Source organism: Panulirus ornatus, chromosome 13 (genome assembly GCF_036320965.1).
Source record: "Panulirus ornatus isolate Po-2019 chromosome 13, ASM3632096v1, whole genome shotgun sequence".
NCBI classification, from domain to species: Eukaryota; Metazoa; Arthropoda; class Malacostraca; order Decapoda; family Palinuridae; genus Panulirus; species Panulirus ornatus.
In genome coordinates this window covers 46,004,410-46,027,644 of record NC_092236.1, presented here as the reverse complement: position 1 = coordinate 46,027,644, position 23,235 = coordinate 46,004,410, and the positions used below count along the sequence as shown (strand labels likewise).

General features: G+C 42.2%; 1 protein-coding gene across 10 annotated transcripts in view; it reads left to right on the top strand.

Annotated features, from left to right (window-relative positions):
• The window catches only part of LOC139752836 (uncharacterized), a 141,542-nt gene that overhangs the window by 69,183 nt on the left and 49,124 nt on the right, over positions 1-23,235 (top strand). For 9 of the 10 annotated variants that reach the window (XM_071668780.1, XM_071668784.1, XM_071668783.1 and 6 more), the window contains exons 2-15: positions 1,235-1,301; positions 2,939-3,481; positions 6,777-6,932; positions 9,329-9,439; positions 9,818-9,974; positions 11,231-11,358; positions 12,320-12,476; positions 13,715-13,809; positions 15,399-15,514; positions 15,794-15,956; positions 16,357-16,478; positions 17,247-17,406; positions 17,889-18,074; positions 19,605-19,835. In XM_071668780.1, the coding sequence (XP_071524881.1) occupies positions 1,235-1,301; positions 2,939-3,481; positions 6,777-6,932; positions 9,329-9,439; positions 9,818-9,974; positions 11,231-11,358; positions 12,320-12,476; positions 13,715-13,809; positions 15,399-15,514; positions 15,794-15,956; positions 16,357-16,478; positions 17,247-17,406; positions 17,889-18,074; positions 19,605-19,835 (2,392 nt within the window). The remainder of the gene's footprint in view (positions 1-1,234; positions 1,302-2,938; positions 3,482-6,776; positions 6,933-9,328; positions 9,440-9,817; positions 9,975-11,230; positions 11,359-12,319; positions 12,477-13,714; positions 13,810-15,398; positions 15,515-15,793; positions 15,957-16,356; positions 16,479-17,246; positions 17,407-17,888; positions 18,075-19,604; positions 19,836-23,235) is intronic. The other variant, XM_071668787.1, reaches the window with a different exon arrangement.

Sequence of the window (23,235 nt, the reverse complement as noted above, 5' to 3'; positions counted from 1 at the left end):
CAGAATTCTCAAGCTGGTATTCCTCTACTGATGGATAGCATCGTTACCTCAGCAGGAGCTCTCACTACCGATACTAATTCACTTTTTGCTGCTCACTTGGAACGCGAAATTTTTGATCCACGTACAGTTGTGGAGATAAAAAGACAACTCCATTTCAAAACAATGCAAGATGCGCTTTGGCAACTGCGCCATAAGGACGTAGCATTCTCTATGATATTTCCCCCCAGAATAGACGCACCATGCAACAAAACGGATATCATAATTCATTTGATTTCTTCTGCATTGGTCATAATACTAGACAAAAAGAGCTTTTATTTCGAATACTTGTGAAAATTCTCTTCTGTCAAAAATGATATTTCTATAGCAGTATTACGAAGTCGTCACTCATAAAATGATTCAAATACTTTTTACCATTAAGGATATCTCGATTTATAGAATATATTCATACTGATTGATAAGGTACGCACATCCCCAAGTAATTAAACTGCTATGAATCAAGAGCATCTGACACCAAGGGTTTGAAAATTGGTTGACCGGTCGTCAACAAAGAGAAATGACTCACAGTGGATAGGACGTAGAAAGTGGCGTGCCACAGGGATTAGTCATAAGTAACGAGTATTTGGTCCCATTGATTAACCTTTACAGTTGACTGTGTTCTGAGTAAATCATGTTGTCATTTTTATGCGTATGAAAAGCTAGACTATTCGTCACACTCTTTTCACTATGCATGATTATTCAGGGTGAACCAGCCTAGTTATTTGTGTTAGCTATATTGTAATATCTTTTGTTGTAATCACAAATCAACCCCTTCCACTGCCGAAGTCTTCAATATTAGAGTGATTACTGATTACTCCATTCCTGCTGTAAGATCACCATTTCCCCTGTGACTGTCTGTTTAGTTGATAGTTCCAGAACTGTTGTGCCTTAAGAATGGACACCATCACACATTTCTAAACTGACAACTCGTTCTTATCTTAGTCATCGTTGTTTCCCTTTTTTCTGAACTGTGACTTCGTGTACAACAGACCCCTTTCTACCTGTTAGAAACAGGATTTCACCCTTAGAAATAGAAAGCTAATGTTGAAAATGTTCACTATAACACGTACATCTCGCTGAAGACGAATTCATAGAGAAACGATTCTCTGAAAAAGAAAAATCGATGTGATGGATTTCACGTCTCCAACACCCACAAGTGTGGTGATCCTGTGCTAATGTTTCCCTCTTCTCTCACCAGATGTCACGGCTGCGGCCGCTGTTACTGCTGGCGGTGGTGGTAGTGTTTTCCCCAGCAGAGTCCTCAGGTAAGTGTCAAGTTCATATATATACAGAGAGAGAGAGAGAGAGAGAGAGAGAGAGAGAGAGAGAGAGAGAGAGAGAGAGGAGAGAGAGAGAGAGAGATTCTAGCTTTACTTCCCGCCAATTGTACGCCACTAAGTATGGTCCTTACTTGCAGATGACCATATTTCTACAGTTATTGCTGGCAAAATCCTTATCTCTACAGCGATCATGTGTAGAACCCGAGCCTCTATGGTCATTAACTGTAGCAGTAGCAGTTCGGCCTCTACAGTTAATTTGTAGTACAATGGTCGTTAGCAGGAGCAGCCCCGATATTACAGTCATGGTCTGTGGTGGTCCTGTACCATTGATGTGGAACGGTGACGGTAATGACAGTAATTAGATAAGGATATTACTGCCACTACTTCTACTACTACTACTACTACTACTACTACTACTACTACTACTACAACTATTAGTTATAATCATTTCAATAATGATGCTGTCATGATAATGAGGATAATAATAATGATAACAGTAATGATAATAATAATAATGATAATAATGATAATAATAACAATGATAAAAACAATGATGACGATGATAGTAATAATAATAATAATAATAATAATAATAATAATAATAATAACAATAATAAAAAACCTTAATTAAACTCATCCGATGATTTAAGTCAAGGTTCACATAGAAGAGAAGTTGGTTTACGTACCGGAATGTGGTTAACAAAAATGCGTTAGGCTTTTCATAAGCACAGGCACCTTGTTGTGTCCTACACACAGTATCTGGTCATACTAGGTAATAGCGGTAAATAATAAAGTCTAATTTAGGATAATTATCAGCTCAAATCTAGTGTGTATGCGGTGATTTTTGCGGTAATTCCTCTACCCTTACATACTTCTTATTTTAAAGGTAATCATCATTAACTGTGCAGGGAATTTCATTGAATGGGGTCGTCATTTGCGAGAGGAATCAGGTCTTATATGAATCACTTTCAATGTAATTTCTATTTTCCCTCAGTGGCGAAAACATACTAGAAAACTATGATGTTGAATACAGTAGTGTGTTCTTGATGTACTACAAAAAAATGACTGCCTTACCTCACTGGCTTTGACAGTGAACACAAAGTACTTGGAATGATCACTGCTAATGTTCAGGATCCGAGGCGGTGCCATCTATCACTGCTCTACATTTTGCACCGCAGCTCCAACACTCTGACCCTGATTCACTGTCACGAATTAAAAAGGAAATTCAACTCCGTTCTGCTTTCAAGCATGTACAAACTCTTGCTTCTTTATAAAGGCCGAGCTTGTCTGAGAGGATCATACATACTATTTCCATCGAATGAAATGAAGAAAAAGCATAATTTTCTTCTACATATACAATAAGATATGCCAGGATCGTATTCATGATAAAGGTTTACTGTAAGCTATCGGTAGTTAAATTCTAACCAGTGACAAACTGTGCTACACTCAACTGATCTCTGACTTTCTATCTTCCTTATCTTGGTGATGGTGTACCTGGCGATGGTTGGTGATGATGGTTGGTGATGATGGTTGGTGATGGTGATGATGGTTGGTGATGGTGGTGATGGTGCGGGAGAGGGTCTCGGCGAATTTGGTGACGGACCTTGAAATCACTTCTTCAGCCGATGAAGAGTCTACAGAAGACTCGACAACCAGAACACCGTCGAGGACCAGTGAACACTACGACACTCACCCTAAAGCCCCTCAGACAAGCGACGAAACCTCAACCCAGACCAGGGCAGCCATAGAGAGCGTCCATTTGCCGCTCGAAGGATCTCATGTAATCTCGAGTTCTGTGATGATTGACACTTCGTCCTCAGACATCAACGATTCCTCGTCTTTTAAGACTTACGAGATGTCAGTTGGAGGGACGCTCGAGGTTGCGCAAGAACCTAAGACCTCACAGCGACAGGGCAAATCACTGGTCGAGACGGCGAGAAAACTGGATCCCAGTCACAACCCTGACCTTAACGTCTGGAGGGACCCGGCATTAACTGCCTCGCGTGCAAGATCGCCGGTGCTGAGAGTCAGTGGCGCTGAGGGAAAAGAGGGTAATTATGGAGAGCGAGGAAGACCACAGCATCCAGGCTTGGCTCAGGAGCACAGGGAAGACCGGAATGGAGACGACCGGCTTACTGCTGCTGGAGCCATGTTCCTCCATTGGGGTAAGGGATGGACGAGTTGTAGCATGAGGCACCTTGAGCACCAACCACAACACCCGTGCGGACTAGACTCCAGTGCCTGGAGCATCCAGTGTCTGTGTGTTTGTTTATTTGTTTGTGTGCGTATTTGTTTGTTTGCTTCTTTGTTTGTTTGCTTGTGTGTGTGCTTGTGTGTGACATTGTTTTAGTGTATACAGTCAGTAGTGTACGCACGGGACACGGACCACTGGCTGGTACCTGAAATGTTCTTCCTAACACGCGGGAGCCAGTGACCTCTGTGAAGGCCTCTCCTTAACTGCCGAGGCCAGTGATCATCATGAAGGTCAGCAACCCTCTGTGTGCAGAGGTCAGTGACTGTCATGATGGTGTTCTCTCAGCATGCAGAGGTCAGTGAATGTCATGAAGGAACTTTCTTCTACTTTCATGAACTTGTCCTCATGCCCCATGACTTTACCACCACCGTCTGATGAAGAGCACCACAAAATTCACAACCACAAACTCCACAATATATCCACAAGTGTTTCAGTATTGGTACAGAAGCACTGCACTTGTCATTACTAAGTGTCCAAGGTATTCATTCATTGTTTCACGTTTTCAACTTGATAATCTGTGCACTATATGTGGCATGACACCCGCACTCATTGGCCTGTTATAGAAGCTCTTGCTTAACTAAACGAGGCATTAGATTCTATAAGATATACTTTCTGATATGCCCATGACTGGGAGAATCTACTTATGACACCAGAGGAAACACGAAAAAAGAGGCGAATACGTTCATGCAATTCACACTCTCCCCGGTCCCCTACGTTCTTTGTCACCGTTCGTCCACCATAATATCTCACCTTCGTTCCCCTACGTTCACTTTTACTAGAACATGACACGTTCACGCCATGAGAACATGACACGTTCACGCCATGAGAACATGACACGTTCACGCCATGAGAACATGGCACGTTCACGCCATGAGAACATGACACGTTCACGCCATGAGAACATGACACGTTCACGCCATGAGAATAGTGATTGACGGTTCAGTGTAGGGTGTGGGCGGACGTTTGGGGCTATCATCATTATGGCAGAATCTGGTGTACCAAAGGTTGAGTGTTGCTGAACCTTTTGTGATGTAATCCAGTCGTGATCTTTCTACCATGGAACAATACATTTCCCTCAGGTGTTGTCCCTGGGTTTATATCTATCTATCTATCTATCTATCCATTTCGACAACTTTCTTCCTATCTATCTCTATCTGATCTATAGCATACGTTATCTAGTCTGTAATTTAAGGTATATCTTCGCCTCCAGTTAAAGTTATCCCCTTATCCTCTTGAAGTTAAAGTAACCTCCTAATCTCTAACTTAGGTTACCTCTCCTTTTTCCGTAAGTTATGCCTTTCAATCGTAACTTTTCCTCCCTTGTAGGTTAAGTTACCCCCATATCCCTAACATGAATTACCTTCTACAGTCAAAGCTGAATTATCCCCTCACCTCAGAATCAAGTCATTTCGTACATGTAACATAAGACACCTCCCTTAACTCTAGCTTGACTTACCTCTTCCTCCTCTATGGATCATTCTATCCCTCAACCCTAATTTGAATTAACTTTCCTTTTATTAGTTAAACCGCTGCCTCAACTCTAAGTTATCTACTCTTTTGTAGGTTAAGTTGCTATGTACAGATGACGTGACCTACACTTATTCCAGCTTACCTCTAACTTAAACCAACTTAAAACGCTCTAAAACACCTCAAAGTTCCTAGTAGATAATCACCATTCATGTACCTTACCCGCTCCTCTGTAACTTAAAACTCAGCACAGACTTCCAACTTAAGTTTCCTGCAACATCATGCCAACTTAAGGAACCCTTTCCCTCTGTGCTACCTCCCCTCTGTCATCCCCTGCGTAGGTGTGGCTATGGGTCAAACACCTTTAAACCTGGTCAGAATTCCTGTATTTCCTAGGATCACCGCACTGGACGAACGAGCTTCTGTCAGATTAAAAAATTATATCGCATTATTACATTTATTTATGTATAGTCGCTCGCCATCTCCCGCTTACAGCGAGGTAGCGTCAGGGACGGAGAAAATGAGCCTCTGAGGTGAAAAACATGTAATCTTCGCTTGGCTCCTTCCTCTGTTCTCACTTTCAGAGATAGTACAGGAGGGCAAGAACTACAATCTTCCGCCTCTGCCTCCCTTCGTTCGCCTTTAAAGACACGCAGAATAGAATAGGCCCTTTTTTCCTTCTCCCCAGGGATAAGATCAATTAATATCATAAACGAAAATTAATTCCCATGATTCCATTCGCTGTCACATCCACTCCCACGTGTCTGAAACCACTCCACGTCTTCCAACGTCTCTCCATTCAAGTTCATATTGCAAAGAACTTGTCTCTGGTGTATAACTTTCCTGAAAGTTCTCCAGATATCCAGGAATTGTTCAGAAAATACGTAACCTATGTCAACAGATGAGAGACAGGTTTCATGAACGTTTGATTGAACAACAATCAGCTTTTTGTGAAAGTTCTATTTATCATTTGGTATAACTTGAATCATCTTTCTAATATCATTGCTTGTGTGTGAGTTACACTTATTTTTTCCAAGTACTCGTTCTTTGCCTAATGTATAAAGATGCATGATTCATGCAATCATAGATCAAGAATTAATTTCCAGTTCATTTATATATATATATATATATATATATATATATATATATATATATATATATATATATATATATATATATATATATATATATATATATATATATATATATATATATATATATATATATATATATATATATATATATATATATATATATATATATGGCCTTATCCTTACAGGATCGTGAAGAAAATTTTCTTTTCAATGTTAGGATTTCTCTTTTTATACAAAACTAATCTTCATGATTTCAAAATGATTATTGTATCTGCCATTAAAGTATTATATTGTATGTGGATGACATTGCTATGTACAGTCAGTGGCCTGACAAGACTAATGTAAACTATTCACTTAGTTTACACTGTGGGTATACCTCCAGACTTATCTACTTTGTTGTTTATACTCTTAAAAGTTATGTTGATCTTCTGAGGGCCAACTTTCAACTCATATTTCTCTTTCTTGGTCACATTACCCAGCCATACACATACTCTCTCAACTCGCCTCATACAAATTCTCCATACCTCACTCATACACACTGATACGGAAACCCTCTATCTCCTCACACTATCCTCTCAACTTCGCCCTGTCAACATGATAACAAATTAATCTTTCTTACTCCTCTCTCTCTCTCCCATCGTGCAGCCCAGTGCTTCGGTGGGGCGCTGACCATGGAAAAGATAGTTGGGGTGACTTTCAGTGAGGAGTCACAGCCCCTCCTCAACAAGCAGGACGCCGCCGTCACCAACGAGTGCAACAGTATCTGCAAGAACCTCCCGCGGTGTCGAGCCTTCTCCGTAGGTGAGTGTTGCTGGGACAGGGTCATGGCAGAGGACAGTAGAAAATGGGAAAAAATGAACGAAGGCAAATAGTGGAACGTAGTCTGTCTTCAAAAATGTTTTTTGAAAGAAGCATTTTTAAGAGGACTGCAATAATAAGGGAGTAAGTATTGAGTTACGTAGTAGACGGGACGGACAGGTATGAGAAGACCTGATGGTCTAATTCGAGCCTATCTGTCGGAGGATAGTAATGGAATCTTACATTCTTAAACTATATAGAGATGAGAGTAGGATAATAAAACAGGAGCTTTAGTGTTGAAATGTCGCTGGTGAAGAAGGAAAGTGAAGCCAGGAACCAAGGTATACACAGAGAGAAGGTAAGTCAGGAAATGACTACAGTAGCCTACAAGGGTTGTTGAATCCTGAAGGACATCGCACTAGGAGAAGACAAACTCCTGCTGGTGAGGGTGTGGCGGTGTGGCGGATGTTGGAAAAAAAAATCATGGCAGTGTCAGAGACCCTGATGACCTAAGGCGTGTACTGGAGAAAGAAAAGACAATAGGAAAAAAAAATACAAGTGATATTCACGCTGGTGAAATACAAATATTATGCCAAGGTATGATGATATGCTCAGAAATAAAGGAGAGACACCGCCACCATAAAGTGGCCTGTGTGTCGAGGATATTAGGGAACATCTCGGCACAGGAATATCATTAAAGACGAAAGCTGAAAACGTGTACAAAACTGTCGGCAAAAACAAAGGACCGGATGTTTAGCCAGGTGTAGGAGACACCCACAAGGTAGAAGACGTGAAAAAAACCCCGTGGGTGCGTAAGGCTCCTGAGGCAGGAACCACCGTCCAGTGAGACGGCAGCCGTAAACACACCCAACAGGATGTGGGCGCTCGTTGCCTCAGTGACTCGTGGATGGCAGGGATACGAGGAAGAGTTGACAGGCATAGAGGAGTATGGACGACACGAGACAATTCATTTGGAGAAGCAGATGGATGACAGGCGTAGAGGAGTTGATGCGAGAAGGCAAGCTAAATACATGAGTGAGTGACTCACAGGTTACAAGCAGCAATAATGGCAAGAAGCAAGTTCATAACAGTGGGGAAAGGATGAGATGCAACAAGTTTCAAGCATAAGGAAGTGAACGAGAAGAGACAAGTTGCGAGCGAGAGCCGGTGGATGACAGGAACCAAGTTAAAAGTATAGGGAAGCTACTGATGGGAGGCAAGTTACAAGCACAAGCAGCACAAGCAAGTGGATGATACAAAGCAAGCTACAAACAGAAGCAGGTAGGTGGTACGAGAGAGATTACAGTAAAAAGCAGGTAGATACCAAAGAACAAGTTGCCAACAGTCGCAAGTGGATGGCATAAGACAAGTTATAAGCAGACGTAGGCACAGTAGGTGACGGGGAACTTGTTCCAGCAGTTTTAGCTGGAGGCTAAATGATGAATGAAGTTACAATACTTATCACAGACATACGACAGACCAAGGCTGACATACGATGTACCCTTGGTCATGTCATTGTTCCAACGAAGGGCATGTGTGAGAGAATAAGCTACTTGAAGAATTTACAGCCTAAAACAATTCTTATTTTCAGAGTATAAAAATGACTACCTATTTATCGCAAAGTATATTTGTATACGTGTATTGTCTTACATGTATAACTGTGTCCTGGAGCATGCTGGATGGAGCTTGTTTCTGCGTACATGTGTTGGCGAATCTTGAAGAATTCAAGAGTCCTTCCCTGGGCAGAGTCCTCTTCCTTCCCTTCCTCCTGTGGACACGTCGCCTGTGGTCTGGGCCCGGACCGGCCTTGCCCTTGTTCGTCACGCCCAGCTTCTGCTGATCACAGCCGGGGGTTCCAAGGCTTGTGTGGCGGTCTTGCTCATATCCCTGTATTTCTCTAAGTGTGCCTATGTATTTATATGTGCCTACTACTTGTATGAGTATCAATTTATGGGAATATACGCATATATCTGTGTTCTTGTGTCGGCGTATGTGCTGGTGCAAAAGTTTTTATACTTACATGAGTGTAGGTACATACATCTGCATGAATATGACTTTCAGTGTGTATGTAGCAGTTCATGTACGTCTGTATGCGTGTGGATGTACAAGCTAGATTGTATCTGTGCTTGTGCGTGATATCTGAGCGACTATGTAAACTAATTTTTTCTTTGAGTTGTCGAATTCATAATGACCTTTGGGCTGATGATTTATCATTTGAATGGGTTCTGAGGCTATTAGGATCATTACTCAGTTCCTGTGAGACCGTGTTTGCACCACTAAACTTGGTAAGATAACTTTGGTGAAGAAACATGTGCGACATGAACCGAGTAGAACGGCAGAAGGTCTGATCTACGTTGGCACGTGGCGCGCTCTGACTGACACGTCTCCTTGTCCCCCAGACTTCCAGTCCTCCAGCTGCGTCTCCTACGAAGAAAACTCGGAAGGACGGCGGCGCTCCCTGGTGCCCAGGCAGGGCTCCAACTACTACGAGAAGATCTGCCTCAGAGGAGGTGAGTACAGCGGGTCCTGTTTTCAGACGCTATGTGAGGTGTGTGTGTTACCTGAAGTATTACTGGCCTCAACTGTTCTCATGAACTTCCCGGCAGATTTCTAACATTTCACATGTGTCACGTCTCACGTGTGAGTAGCCACATCTTGAGATTTGCACGAAATCATCCTATACAAATTAGGCAGCTTAGAAGAAGTAACTGTCGGTGGTATGAGGTAGTCTGAGGCACAGCGAGTGCATCCAGAGACTGAGACGCAGTGAGCGCATCCAAAGGCCCTCAGTAGTGCTAAAGTCGTGCCTCATCTGTTACGTAGCGCATGACGTAACACGTACGATATCCGCAGTGGCCCCAACCGTTGTACTCTTCTTTTTTCCGCAGTGAAGGACAACCGTATCTGTGGCCAGGAGCGACTCTGGGCTTTCGAACGAGTGTTGGACGCCTACCTGAGGGGCCATGATAACAAGACCATCCCCAGTGTGGACAACCACGCAGAGTGTCTCAAGCTCTGCCTCAACGAGGAGGAATTCCCCTGCAGGTGAGAACCGGCCAGACCAGGCCGCGCTCTGCAGGTGGGTTGAAGGTGGTTTCCTTGTAGTACTGTACAAGATGTGCTGTGTGTACATCGAACAACAGCTGACTAAGACATTGTTTCACCGAATGACAGGAATTCGTTGCGACAGATCTGCACAGTGTGTGTAGTAGTTGGCATTACTGACTATGAGCCAGCACTGGTCCGCCCAGGGTCAGACTCGCATGGATACGAATCATGTAATCGGTAGTTGGCACACTCACACCAAATATACACACACACACACACACACACACACACACACACACACACACACTCACACACATGCACAGTGTTGTAGTGGGTAGCGTTGCTGACCATGAATCAGCACGGGCCAGCATGGATTGGACCCACACGGGCTCGAATCCTCTGCGTGGCAGTCGGCATAATCTCAACCCTAGTGTTTATCCTTCCCTCGGGGCTGATAGATAGATGGGTGCCTGGCTTAGCCTAGAGTTAATGTGTAAGTATACATACATAGTAATAAATACCAGGTATACATATACAAGGTTATGAGATGGGTCAACACGAATGAAAAACTTTCTCCCAATAACACGAAAATAGTTAACACAGTTGCTTATCGCACCCACACATACAGGGGCGTCCGTGGTGTAGTGGTTAGTGTTACTCACCATGAGTCAGCATGGGCCAGCATGGGGTCGGACCTGCACGGGTTCGAATCTCGGGAGTTGCAGTAGGTTTAGATCCAACCCAAGTGTTCATTCTTCCCACTAGGCTGGTTGATGAATGGGTACTTGGCTTTAACTGAGATAAATGTACGTGTATACATACATACATACATACATACATACATACGAATAAAGACATGGCACATATACGTATGTAAGGTTAAAAGGCGAGGCAACACGACAGTACAACTCTTTGGCCGTAACACAAATTCACACACACATTCACACTCACAGGCTTTTATTGTGGGAATGATAATAGTAATGATACTAGTAATAATAATGATAATGATAATAATAATAATGATAATGATAATACTGATGATTAATTCATTAACAATAGTAATGATGATTAATGATATACAACGAATATAACTATGATGATGATGATGATGCGAATAACGATAATGATAATCATGCAACTCAATATTCTCCCTCGTTTCCTTCGTCACATCCTCCCCAGCTCACTTCTCTCCCCTTCAGGCACCTTCCCACCTCCCCACCACACACCCTCTCACAGCTTCCCCTCTCCGGCAGGTCTGCTGAGTACGACATCAACAGGAGAGTGTGTCGCCTAAGTCGTGAGGACCGAAGGACGAAACCAGTGGACTTCGTGTCTGACCCAGGCTCCTTGGTCGATTACATGGAGAACCAGTGTGCCCGAAGTGAGTAACGTGCGTGTTCCACGCCCTCTGTGGTAGAGGAGGAAGAAGAGGAGGAAGAAGAGGAGTAGGAGGAGGAGGAGGAGGAGAAGGAGGAAGAGTAGTAGTAGTAGGAGGAGGAGGAGGAGGAGAAGGAGGAGGAGGAAGAGGAGGAGGAGGAGGAGGAGGAAGAGGAGGAGGAATCAGGAGTGTTGTGGTAAGGATAGATGAGAAGGACCAGGTTGCTTTGTTGATAGATCCTGCCGGCACTCAGTTGGTTCTGCTGAAGGGGTTTATTTCGTCGAAGGTGCTCAAGTATCTGGGAACTGCATGAAGTGAGTTAAGGTACATTGTTAACTCAGACTTGAAGGTGGACCGAGCCTGGGGTGAGAGAGAGAGAGAGAGAGAGAGAGAGAGAGAGAGAGAGAGAGAGAGAGAGAGAGAGAGAGAGAGAGAGAGAGAGAGAGAGAGAGAGAGAGAGAGAGAGAGAGAGAGAGAGAGAGAGACATTAATTGTCTCTGTGTATCTCTCCTATGCTCGATCCATCTCCAATTCTGAGTAATAGTTATGAGTACTATAGGCACATTTAATCGTCTTTGAACAGCATCGAGCAATACTAGATAGTAAGTAGGTAATCAAACATGGATCTAATTATCAAGTCAGATTTCCACGAGCAAACAGTGTCTCGTCATTCCCGTAATGTCAGGTGCTCTATCCTTGGATATCTGTATGAATCCGTCTAGATATCCACAGAAATTAGCCAGAAGACAAGAATGGGTTGTACAAGTCCAAAAAATCTAAAAAGAAATTTAATTTTGGATAATGAATAGAAGGAAAAAAAGGGATTACACAATGATCACGTTAGTTAAAAGGATGAAGGATAACCAGGTAACTCATCTACTTTGTTCCCATCATGCTACCGCCGCCATTATGACCAGCTAAACGACGAGTCGTAATCTGGGTCTCACTTCTGTTTCGTCCTCAGTGCTGCCCGACTGTCGCTACAGCGTCCAGAAGGACGTGATGGTCGTCTCCATGGACGCCTTGGTCTTCGCCAACATCCAAAGCGACTGTGAGAGCCTGTGTGATAAGTCCCGCATCATGACCTGTCGCTCCTACTCATTCGACCCCTCGGCGAACAGGTCAGTGTTCCAGGGTTGTACTGGGGTCAGGCGTCGGTAGCAGGGTGGTCGTGCTGAAAATGAGTGCTGAGGTGGTCATGCTATGTGGGAGCTACTGAAGAAGAGCTGTTGGTACAAAAGGAGAAAATTAAAAGAGAGGATGTGATCTATGGGTGTCTTAGATGATATATCGTGATCCAATTGAGTTTTCAAGATTCCAGTGCATGTGAACTAATAGGTAATAATCCTCGGTGGTGTTAAAGAATAGGTCATGATCAAAGGGAGTGTCCAGAGGGATGTTAAAGAACAGGTCGTGATCCAAGTGAGTGTTAAAGAATAGATATTGATCCAAAAAAAAAAGTGTGTTAAGAAAATAGATATTGACCCAAGGGAGTGTTCAATAATAAGTAGTGACCCAAGAAGATGATAAACAATAGGTCAAGATTCAAGCGGCGTTAGAGAGAAAGTTGTACCATAAGAAGATGATAAGGGTATGGCTGTTGTTGAAAGATGGCGTTAAAGACATGATCATGGATAAATAAGGACCCAAGGAGAGGATTATGGTACAAAGAGGAAGGTACAGAAGAAGCCTTTGTTACGAGGGAAGTCATAGATCACAGAGAGTGTCAGAGAGTTCGTGGCTCGGATGATTGCAGGGTGGGGTGGGGGCTGGTCCAAGACAGGTGTTCGAAAGATGTCTGAAAGAAATGTTGGAATGAAGGTTGTGAGACACCGGAAACTGAAAAGATGCTAAAAGGGAAGGTGTTGTCCAGGGGTTGTAGTGACGCAAGGGTCATTGTACAGAAGGTGTAGGGTCGTTGTTAAGGATGGTGTTGGAGGAAAGATAGTGATATAGAGATATAAGGAAGAGGATAGGTAGCGTTAAGAACAGAGGACTGAGCCTTAGAGAGAATATCCTCACTTGGCTCCCTTCTCTGTTCTTCTTTTGGAAAATTAAAAAACGAGAGGGGAGGATTTCCAGCCCCCACGCTCCTTCCCCTTTTAGTCGCCTTGTACGACACGCAAGGAATACGTGGGAAGTATTCTTTCTCCCCTATCCCCAGGGATATATATATATATATACATATATATATATATATATATATATATATATATATATATATATATATATATATATATATATATATATATATATATATATATATATATATATATATTATCATATATATGTAGCTCTGTAAGGTCTGCATCAGGCGTTACATGAGTACTGTAACGCTACTGTAACCTCCCTTCCTCAGGTGTTACCTGTCTGGGGACGACTCGGTGTCACTGAACCAGACAGTGCTGCCGTTCAAGCAGGGCGTTGTCACCGGCGAGAAGCAGTGTACTGTCAGTGAGTACATCCATCATCATTACCAACACTCCTACTTACACACTGGGACGCATCCGGCCTCGTGTTGATGTACAGAGATGCGTCACACATATCATACATGCTGCCATACTGTTCACAAGCACAGGAATACATAGGCAGGATTACATGGAACAGGTTATATGTACATGATTAAGATAAAAGTCAGTGCAAAGAAAATGTAACTGAGAGGTGGAAATATCTAACTTGTTTTTAATTCACCTTCCTTTTCGTCTCTACTTTCTCTCTTTCTTTTTTCTATATCTGTTTGTCTGTCTGTGCGTCACTTTACCGATCTATTTCACGCAGTTACACGTACAAACGTTTTGACATATACATAAGCATACACATATAAACATACATGCGAAAAGCACACACATGTACATACACCACGGGCCCCCGTGGTGTAGTGATTAACGTTAACGACCCCTGCTGGCATGGGCCCGCCCAGTGTCGGGACCACATAGGTTCGATTCATGGGCGCTGCAAGCCAACTCAGATGTTCATCCTCCCCATAAGTCTGGATGTATATGTGCTGATACACGTAAGAGCAAAGTTGTAGTACATATACAAGGTTAATACACGAGGTAACACGAGTTTGAATCTCCGTCCCCGTCGAACACATATGTTGATGACACATTTTTGATACTAATCGTTTTACTCATGTTATTAAGGAACGTGGAGACTATATATCATCTGCAGATGCAGAATCATAGGTAAGAACCAGCTTAAGGTATCACTATAAGATACTGTCAACATTAGAGTGTTCTCACGCTCTGGTATGAATCCTTTCGATCAGAATTTGATTCTTTTGTAAAGGAATTCATTATATCATGAACGATTCTCAAGGCTTGTGATCAGTAGCTAGGTCGTCGTTCTTCATATTGCTCGAATTCATTTTCGAGTATTAGATCCCATGAGAGTTGTCACGCTTATAGATTTATAGTTGCTACCGAGAAGATGGATAAGAATCCTTTGCATCATAACGTAAAGACCTGAGTCCTACTTCAAAGTAAACATTGTAAAAGAGATATTTAAGAGTAGCCAGTTAGAATCAGAGAGGAGTATCAAGTATCATCGTAAAGTAGATTCAATCACCACAGATTTTTGGATCCCAGTCTAGTAGCGATACTGACACTGGCAATATTGTATCCCTCTATAGTAAGTTATCAGTGCGGAATCAGCGGCAGTTAGGTTCCGTCATCACTTGGAAGAACATCTTTATAGTTATTACAAAAGATATAAAATTCCACTTAAAGATACACTTTAGAAAGATCACATTACAAAAGGAAGTTGTCTGACCTCACCAAGAAATACGCACTCCTATCACAAACATTGAGTTCATGACTAAGAATAAGAGAATCCCATGACAAAGAATAAGACTTTCTCTGTTTTGTGAGATGAATTTTGATTGTGTCATCAGTGTTGATATCTTAACCTTGACTAACCTAACATAATCTAATATCTGAAATCCTCTTCTAACCCTGCGCGCGTGCGTGTTTGTGTGTGTGTGTGTGTGTGTGTGTGTGTGTGTGTGTGTGTGTGTGTGTGTGCGTGTGTGTGTGTGGCGGCAGGTCAGTGTGAGCGAGACCAAGGCACCATCATCTACGAGAAGATCACTGGCAACACAGTCAGAACGGCCAGGGAGACTCTCTATCAACTCGACACTTCACCTGGAGGCATCACTGAGGTCAGTATAAGTCATGCCACTAGGGGATGAATGGGACCTTCACAGATCATGTATAATGATCAGTTCGTTAGATGCTGACGATGTTGTCAGGCAGAGTCAGACACTCGGGGCAAGGGAGGTAGATTATGGTTCCAGAGTCAACAGCCTTTTTTTTTTTTATAAGGTTAATACGAAGGAATCTTAGGGTCAATCTTTGGGACCACGACAGCTGAGAGGGAGTTACAGTGGTGACCAAAGCAGAGCAGATTTGTACAATCATGTTTTCCCGGACCCTTGCAGAAGTGCGGGAGACTCTGTATGGAGGACTCGGGGGAGTGCCCTGCCTTCGCTGTCGATTACAGCAACAATCGCTGCTTCATGCTGGACCGGAACACACAGGGACGGAGCCTCGACATCATGAGTTCCACTGGCAAGAGTTACTTCGAGAAAGTCTGCGTTCGAGGTCAGTTTGGATTGTGACCAAATACTTTATATCTTGGAGCTTCTTGTTTTATGGCTTTACTTTTCAGATATTGATCACTTGGACTGAGAGATCAAGTAGATCTAGACTACGAATGTTGCTGTATAGGAAAGATGAAATTATATCCCTATAAATGTAGTTGCTTTTGTACATGATGATTAAACCATGTGGAACCTCGAAAGCCAATTTGTCCTAATTTGTTTCATCATCTGTTACACAACGTAGATTATAATACGTATAAATGGAATTAGTAGTGCCTCAGCCTAGATGACACGGGCAACATGGCGACTTTAGAACCACAGGTCTCCATACGTGCCAGGTGGACGGGTGTGGAACAAGTGACATGTGGGATTTATCAAATGTTCTCCTCTACCTCCCACAGCCACGCTACCTGCACGTTGTCGCGACAGCACGTGGCACTTTGAGCGCGTGCCAGGCATGGAATTGCGAGGGTTGGATGATAAGCAGATGTCTCTCGTCCAAAGCCGAAGGGACTGCATCGAGGTAAGGGGCTTTTGAAGTCATTCTTTTCCCGTACGTATGTGGTTCGTTTATGGAAAGAGCTGAAATTTCTCTCGTGTGAAATCTGAGTAATCAGCTGCAAATACAAATTAAACTAATTTCCTGCAGCAATAGCAATTATCAACAATGGATGTGTGAGACAATAGATAAACAGTTCTACAAAAATAGTTGAGACAAATCTTACATTTCATGAAGACGAATTCGATCAGTACGGGATCTTAGTATCGTCTAAACTAGCATAACACTGACGACACAACACATTAAACTTCACACGTTAAACTTCCAACATATTGTCGAGCTCCAGAATAGGTTAAACATGGCACTTGACAAAAGTTCTGAATACTGATGATCAGGTGGAGCTTAACTTTTAATCATCCTAGAAATAAACCTCTGAACCTTGAGAACTTTGAAGTTGTAGTCATCAGGTTTGATCTTACGAAAGTTGAATTCTGCATACAATAAAAAAGTAGGAGAAAAAGTAATATCTGAAGGGCAAGTATATCTCTTTTTCATATATATATATATATATATATATATATATATATATATATATATATATATATATATATATATATATATATATATATATATATATATATATATATATATATATATATATATATATATATATATATATATATATATATATATATATATATATATATATATATATATATATATGTATTCCTTTGTAAAAATTCTTGTTCGAAATTGTGTGAGTCTGACTAGTGGTCTTCCTCCCGTCTGCAGGCGTGTCTCCAGGAGACGAGCTTCCAGTGCAGGTCTGCCGAGTACGACTCATCAGCACTGTTGTGTCGCCTCAGCAGGAGCGACAGGAGGTCATCCCCCAACAACTACGTCACCGCCAGTTACAATACCGTCGAGTACCTGGAGAACCAGTGTGCTCCAGGTTAGTCCTTTGTAACGCTGAGTACCTGGAGAACCAGTGAGTTCCAGGATAAGTGACAGTGTGATGGTGGTAGTCAGAGCCTCCATAACTATTAGTTGATATATAGATGATTAAGATATATCATTACTCCGAGAGGCTCCTGCAGCGTCAAGGCTGCAAGGAAATGATGGATTCCTCTCGAGCGAGAAGATCCTCAACGAAGCTCTACTCCTTCCCGTCCACTGACGATGATCCAGCCTCGCTGAATGTGACTTGACACTCACGTCGTAATCACAAGCAGGCAGAGTCCGACAATATATATATATATATATATATATATATATATATATATATACAGTGAATGCTGTACACTACAGCTTCACTCAGTTTAACATATAATGTAGTCAGGGTTGTATAGTGCTGTGATCACAGGTGGTGTAGGTATAGGGTAGGGCAGCCTGGTGAAGTGCTAACATGATTAAACTTTCCTCCTTCACCCCTAGCGGACGACACCTGCCTCTACAGGAAAACAGACGGTGCCTACCCTCTCTACCTGGACGACACCATCGAGTCAGTGGTGTCTGAAGAGCAGTGCCAAAGGGCATGTACCCTCTACAGCAAGTTCAACTGTCGCTCTGTCTCCTACTTCCCGACAGGGTCGCAGTGCTTCATCTCCGGCGATGACACAGGTACACAGAACCCTCCTCTAACTTTACATCCTAATCTTGTCTCGATAGGAGAAGAGCTCCCCAGTTTGCCTTCGGTGGATAAGTAGCTCCTCACTTTCTTTCCCATTGACATTTTACCTCGGTGGAGGAGGAACCTTCTTCCCACCACAACCTTTTGTCACAGAATCAAGAGAATGCTTCACTTTCCCCACCAACAGCTTCTTGCTTCATCAAGAGCCCATCTAAGGCCTTATCACAGGACAGACGAACAAGTTCCAACGATGGCTCTGACTAAGGCTTTTGTGACCCTTGTTCACGTAGTATACAAAGGCTTATCTAAGGATTTCATCGTGGAACTCTCAGAATACATCGTTCATAGTTCCGAAAAGTGTGACTCAGAATTCTGAGAGATTTCTAAGTGCCTTATACCTGCGCTCCACGAGTGCTCTATAGATCCATGATACAAATAAAGAGATTTTTGTAGACTTTTACAAGACCACAACCGAGACTGATTTTCGTATAGTATATGATGGTACATGTACGCCAGTGTTTCTGATGGTGTTCGCGCTAGAGTCTGTGATCAATCCTTTGTGTTTTCCTCGAGCGTAATGCATTAAGTTACGATTTATTAAAAATATAACTTTAACCTGAACTTCAACTTGAAATAACTTTGGTTCAGGTTACCTTCTTGTCAGACGTAGCCTTGAGAAACACTAGAGGTGGAAGCTGTGCCGCCAAGACCTGCCGCAGGCCATGGGGAAGTGTTGTCATATGGTCTTCCAGAGGCGCCTAGTAGAGGGCGCTGAGTAGCCTAATGTGGCAGGGAAGATGACGCAAATGACATTTTCATTTTAATACAATTAAATGTTGATTACATAAATCATCTTTTTTTATCATTTAAGTTATCAATGTTTATAGATTTCACCTCTCCTCTTGTGGGCCTTCCTCGAGAGGCCAGAACCCTCAGCCTCTGGACGGGCCTGGGTGCAAATACAGTTCCCTGAGAGACGAGCCTTATACTGTGAGGGGACTGGTGTTGCTTGAGTTACAACAGCTGGTTATGAAGTGAGATGGGCAGCTTGCAGCAATGCACAACATTCTTGATCATTCTGTAAAACCGAACGAAACAAGTTCAGAAAGAAAACAATATAGTGTGTGTATATATTGTCAGGTTATTTATCCTTTTCGAGTAATGATTCATTTGTTATTGATTTTCTTTAATGGTAATCAAGAATACTACACATCTTAAGATACTGATAATGATTCACATTCTGATGATATAATGGTTACAGTAACCATGGTATCAGTCGTCATCATAGTGATGAGAATGATGCTGATAATGGCAATCAACAAATGCAAGAACAAGGAAAATAAGATTGATGATAATTTGGAGTAATGATAATGATCATAATAGTAACGATATTTACAGATAAGGATTACATTAATTACATTATCAAACGCGTATGATAGTGATATTATCAATGCTGGTTCCCTCACTTAAGTATCGCTTGCTTCCTTGTCTTGAGGTAACTCTTCCCACAATACCCGCAGTTTCTGGAGGCGGCAACGAGGCTCTCCAGAACCGCCCTGGGACCATCTACTTCGAGAGGGACTGCACGTACACCGGCCCTGGCACTACGGACCCGGGTGGCACCACTACAGACGGAGGAGGAGGAGGAGGAGGAGGAGGAGGAGGAGGAGGAGGACTTATACCCACAACCACGAGACCAGGTGGTGGCAGACCTACCACGGACCGGCCTGATGGAGGAGGAGGAGGAGGAGGTATGTCAACTTCCGGCTTGGATGCGGAGTCTCTTCGGGCAAGAAGTCACACGTTACAGTTAGTGAAACCAACACTGACTGGCTATGTGTGTCGGCTAATGCGCCCCAGCTTTCTAACATGGTCTAGGTTTCCACTAACTCTTCCTCCAATATTTACAATGTCTCTAAGTCTAGCAAAGATACCCAGGGTATTGTGTTGGCGTTTCCGAAATAGCTAAGCCATCTTCCGTGTGAGTTTCAGTTGTTCATCTGCAGAATGACTCACAACAAAACATCGATCAGCATTATGAAATCAGATTCAATGTAATTTCTATCCATTTTCATTTCTTCTCTCCGGGAATAGCTGAAGCTATGACTTTCTCAGGGAGTTATGAACGAACACACCTCATGAAATGTCTCCAGACCCGAAAAATAGAGAAGAGAGTCATTATGCCTCACACAGATCTGCATGACGGTAAGACTTACCAGCTTATAAAACAGCAAAGCTCACCGGGATTTTTCTCCAGTCTTTAGCGGTTTAAGTTGTATTTGAAGTTCCGTTACGGACCATAATGGCACGACCTATTCAGACGAACTGATGGCCACGACTGAGATGTATGATTCTAAATTGCGAAGTAACTGTCTCGGGAGAGAAGTCATAACGTTAGGCTATTGTGGCCTTAAGGAGAGAGCTGTCCATGGGGACAGAATTCCAAGTATCTTTTAGTTTTTCCAGTGAAATCTTTATCTTTTATATCATCCAGTATGTGTATAGGACCGAGCAGTCTCCCTGTAGAACCACCACATAATCCAGTAGTTAAATAATGCCGCTTTGAGATACAGTGTGGTGTATACTGCCTAGTGAAAGGACTCCTGAAACCTTGAATATTAGGGAACTTTTATCGTCAAGTTTCTGGTATAGTCATTGCTTCGCCAGACTTATGTCTATCACAGGATTAAATGGAGGTCCAGATAATGTCTTATTTCAATCTGTTCATCGCCTGTAAACTCACACATTTTACTGCGTATCTTCTCGCCCTACGTACTGTTGATCACAGTTTAATTCTACATGTTATCAGCAAGCTAGGTCGTCCTAGACTCTCACCATGATGGAAGACTAACGGAAACGTCAGCGAAAAAGATATTGTGAGACACTATTACTAACCCTTCTGAGCATGCGCTGTCCATGCAAAACTAATGCACTCACATAAATATATATATATATATATATATATATATATATATATATATATATATATATATATATATATATATATATATATATATATATATATATATATATATATATATATACTAACTTTTTTCTTTAACATATATGATATGTTTGTAAGACGACTAATTGGTGAACTCCCTTTAAGAGACCAAAGAACAATATTCTTAAGACCATCAGTTCATTCATATTAGGGTTTGACATATATCATCGGCTAGTATCAAGTGTAGATGTAAACGTTTACAGAGAAACTTGCTAAGAACTTGAATTTTGAAGCCACATAGACAACAAGCATCATTATGAACAATAGACTGGCCACAATAACTGTGATATTGATTCAAGGTGCAGTTGGCCTGTCTTAGCCTGCCAGGCAGCTCCAGAACTCACAGGTTGGACTTGAGATGAAGTGTGTCACACACTGAGAGCTTCCCGCCACCAATCACACATACACAGATACGCCGGCACATCCTCTGTAGTTAGTGTAGTCGGGTCAGCCATGACCCTGGTGGTGACCTACCTAGCGGTGCCTCTACAGCTCTTGAGCTGATGGTAGACTGGAGAGAAGTAAATGCCTTGTAGTAACAAGTAGAGGGTGTAATACTCTGTAGTTTGGAGGATGTGTAATTGATTGTTGTGTCACTTAATGTAGTCACTTATACCATTATCAGTACTAAATTGGATCTGATTATCAATTGCATTCTTTTTCTGAACTCTTGGAGGGCTAAAGATCTTTCGTTCAGGAGTTACTCTTCTACCCCCAAACCTATGAACGTTCATGAACACACACAGATAGATGTATACCAGAGTTTTCTTACAACACAGTAGCCTCTCCATTACAAAAGATGTGTTGTCATAATTTCTTGATAAGGTGAAAGAGTTATTAGCCTCTCGGACTCTAAGCTTCCAGACAATCAGTCATAAGCAGATTCATGTGACAAATGCACTGTAGTCAAACAAGATAAGATGGAGAGTTGCCTCTCTACGATGTTTAGTAGGATAACGGGATAATGTTCCTTACGTGTTCCTGTCTTTGTCTGTGCCAAGTGTTTCTCCTGAGTAGAATGTCAAACCCACCAAATGTTGGCTAAATATCTGGAAAATATAGTGATGACAAAGATCACTTTCAGGTCCGAATACTGCATAGAGTTTGCGAGATTCACTGAACTCCAAGCGGTTACTGTAAGCTTAGAGACACTAGAAAATCTTAAACAGTTTTACATTCTTTTAAGCAAGTCCAATAAAGGATAGGATATTCTGAAGTTTGGGAACGCATAGTGAACGGTCATCGATCAAAATCATGATACACAGAAGATGGCGCAGGAAGAGTTGCCACCGAAAACTAGAACCTCAACTCATGGAATCTTCAGTCCAGATACAGGGAAGTAGGTTAGAGCTTGTAGGTGTGATCATGGCTGCTGTAGCAAGTAGAAGTATATAGACAGTCGTTGCAGTATTTCCCATGCAAATGCAGATTATGATTTGCTGTTAACATGGGTGGTAGATTATACCAAAGTAGACACCTTACTGACCTTCATTCGTACAATCTGTCATCTGGTGAGATGTAGAAGTATTGATGGTTGTCGTAACTGTAGGAGGAGCAGAAGTAGTTGAAGTTACCTAACATCCTATGTTTTTCTCCATTCACTCCTTGTAATTTGATGGGGCTATACATTCGTACTCTTGAGAGAGGCAAGTGTGGCTTTGTGGTAAGGTCTACAGAGTTGAGGTTAACGCTCCCTCCCTTTCTGCCTTGCTGATTCATGACATACGCTCTCGTCTTCGCTGACGGTATTTGTTTCCTCATATATAATCCTCATATTCATAGTCTTTTCATATACGGAACATCCGTTCACAAAAGAGATTGTCACTGAAGCCTTAGATTTCCCTGGGAACGCAAAGTTAAGACACATAAACCCTTTCTTCTATACAGTTAGTCCTAAACGAAGAAGATTTCAGCAACTTCACTTTTCACCGTTCATTCCTACGTTTAAAAATCACACTGACTTGAATAAGAGATTTAGGAATGTTCGTTTATTGCTAAAATGTTAAGTTCTTTAAGCTAAGAAAAGCCCTACTGTTGTGAATGTAGTCAGGAAATTCACCGATGGATACTATGAGAGCTTTGTTTAAAGGTCTTTTCATTGGTCCAGTAGACTCTACTGCCGTATTAGTACTGTAACTTATCCGGTC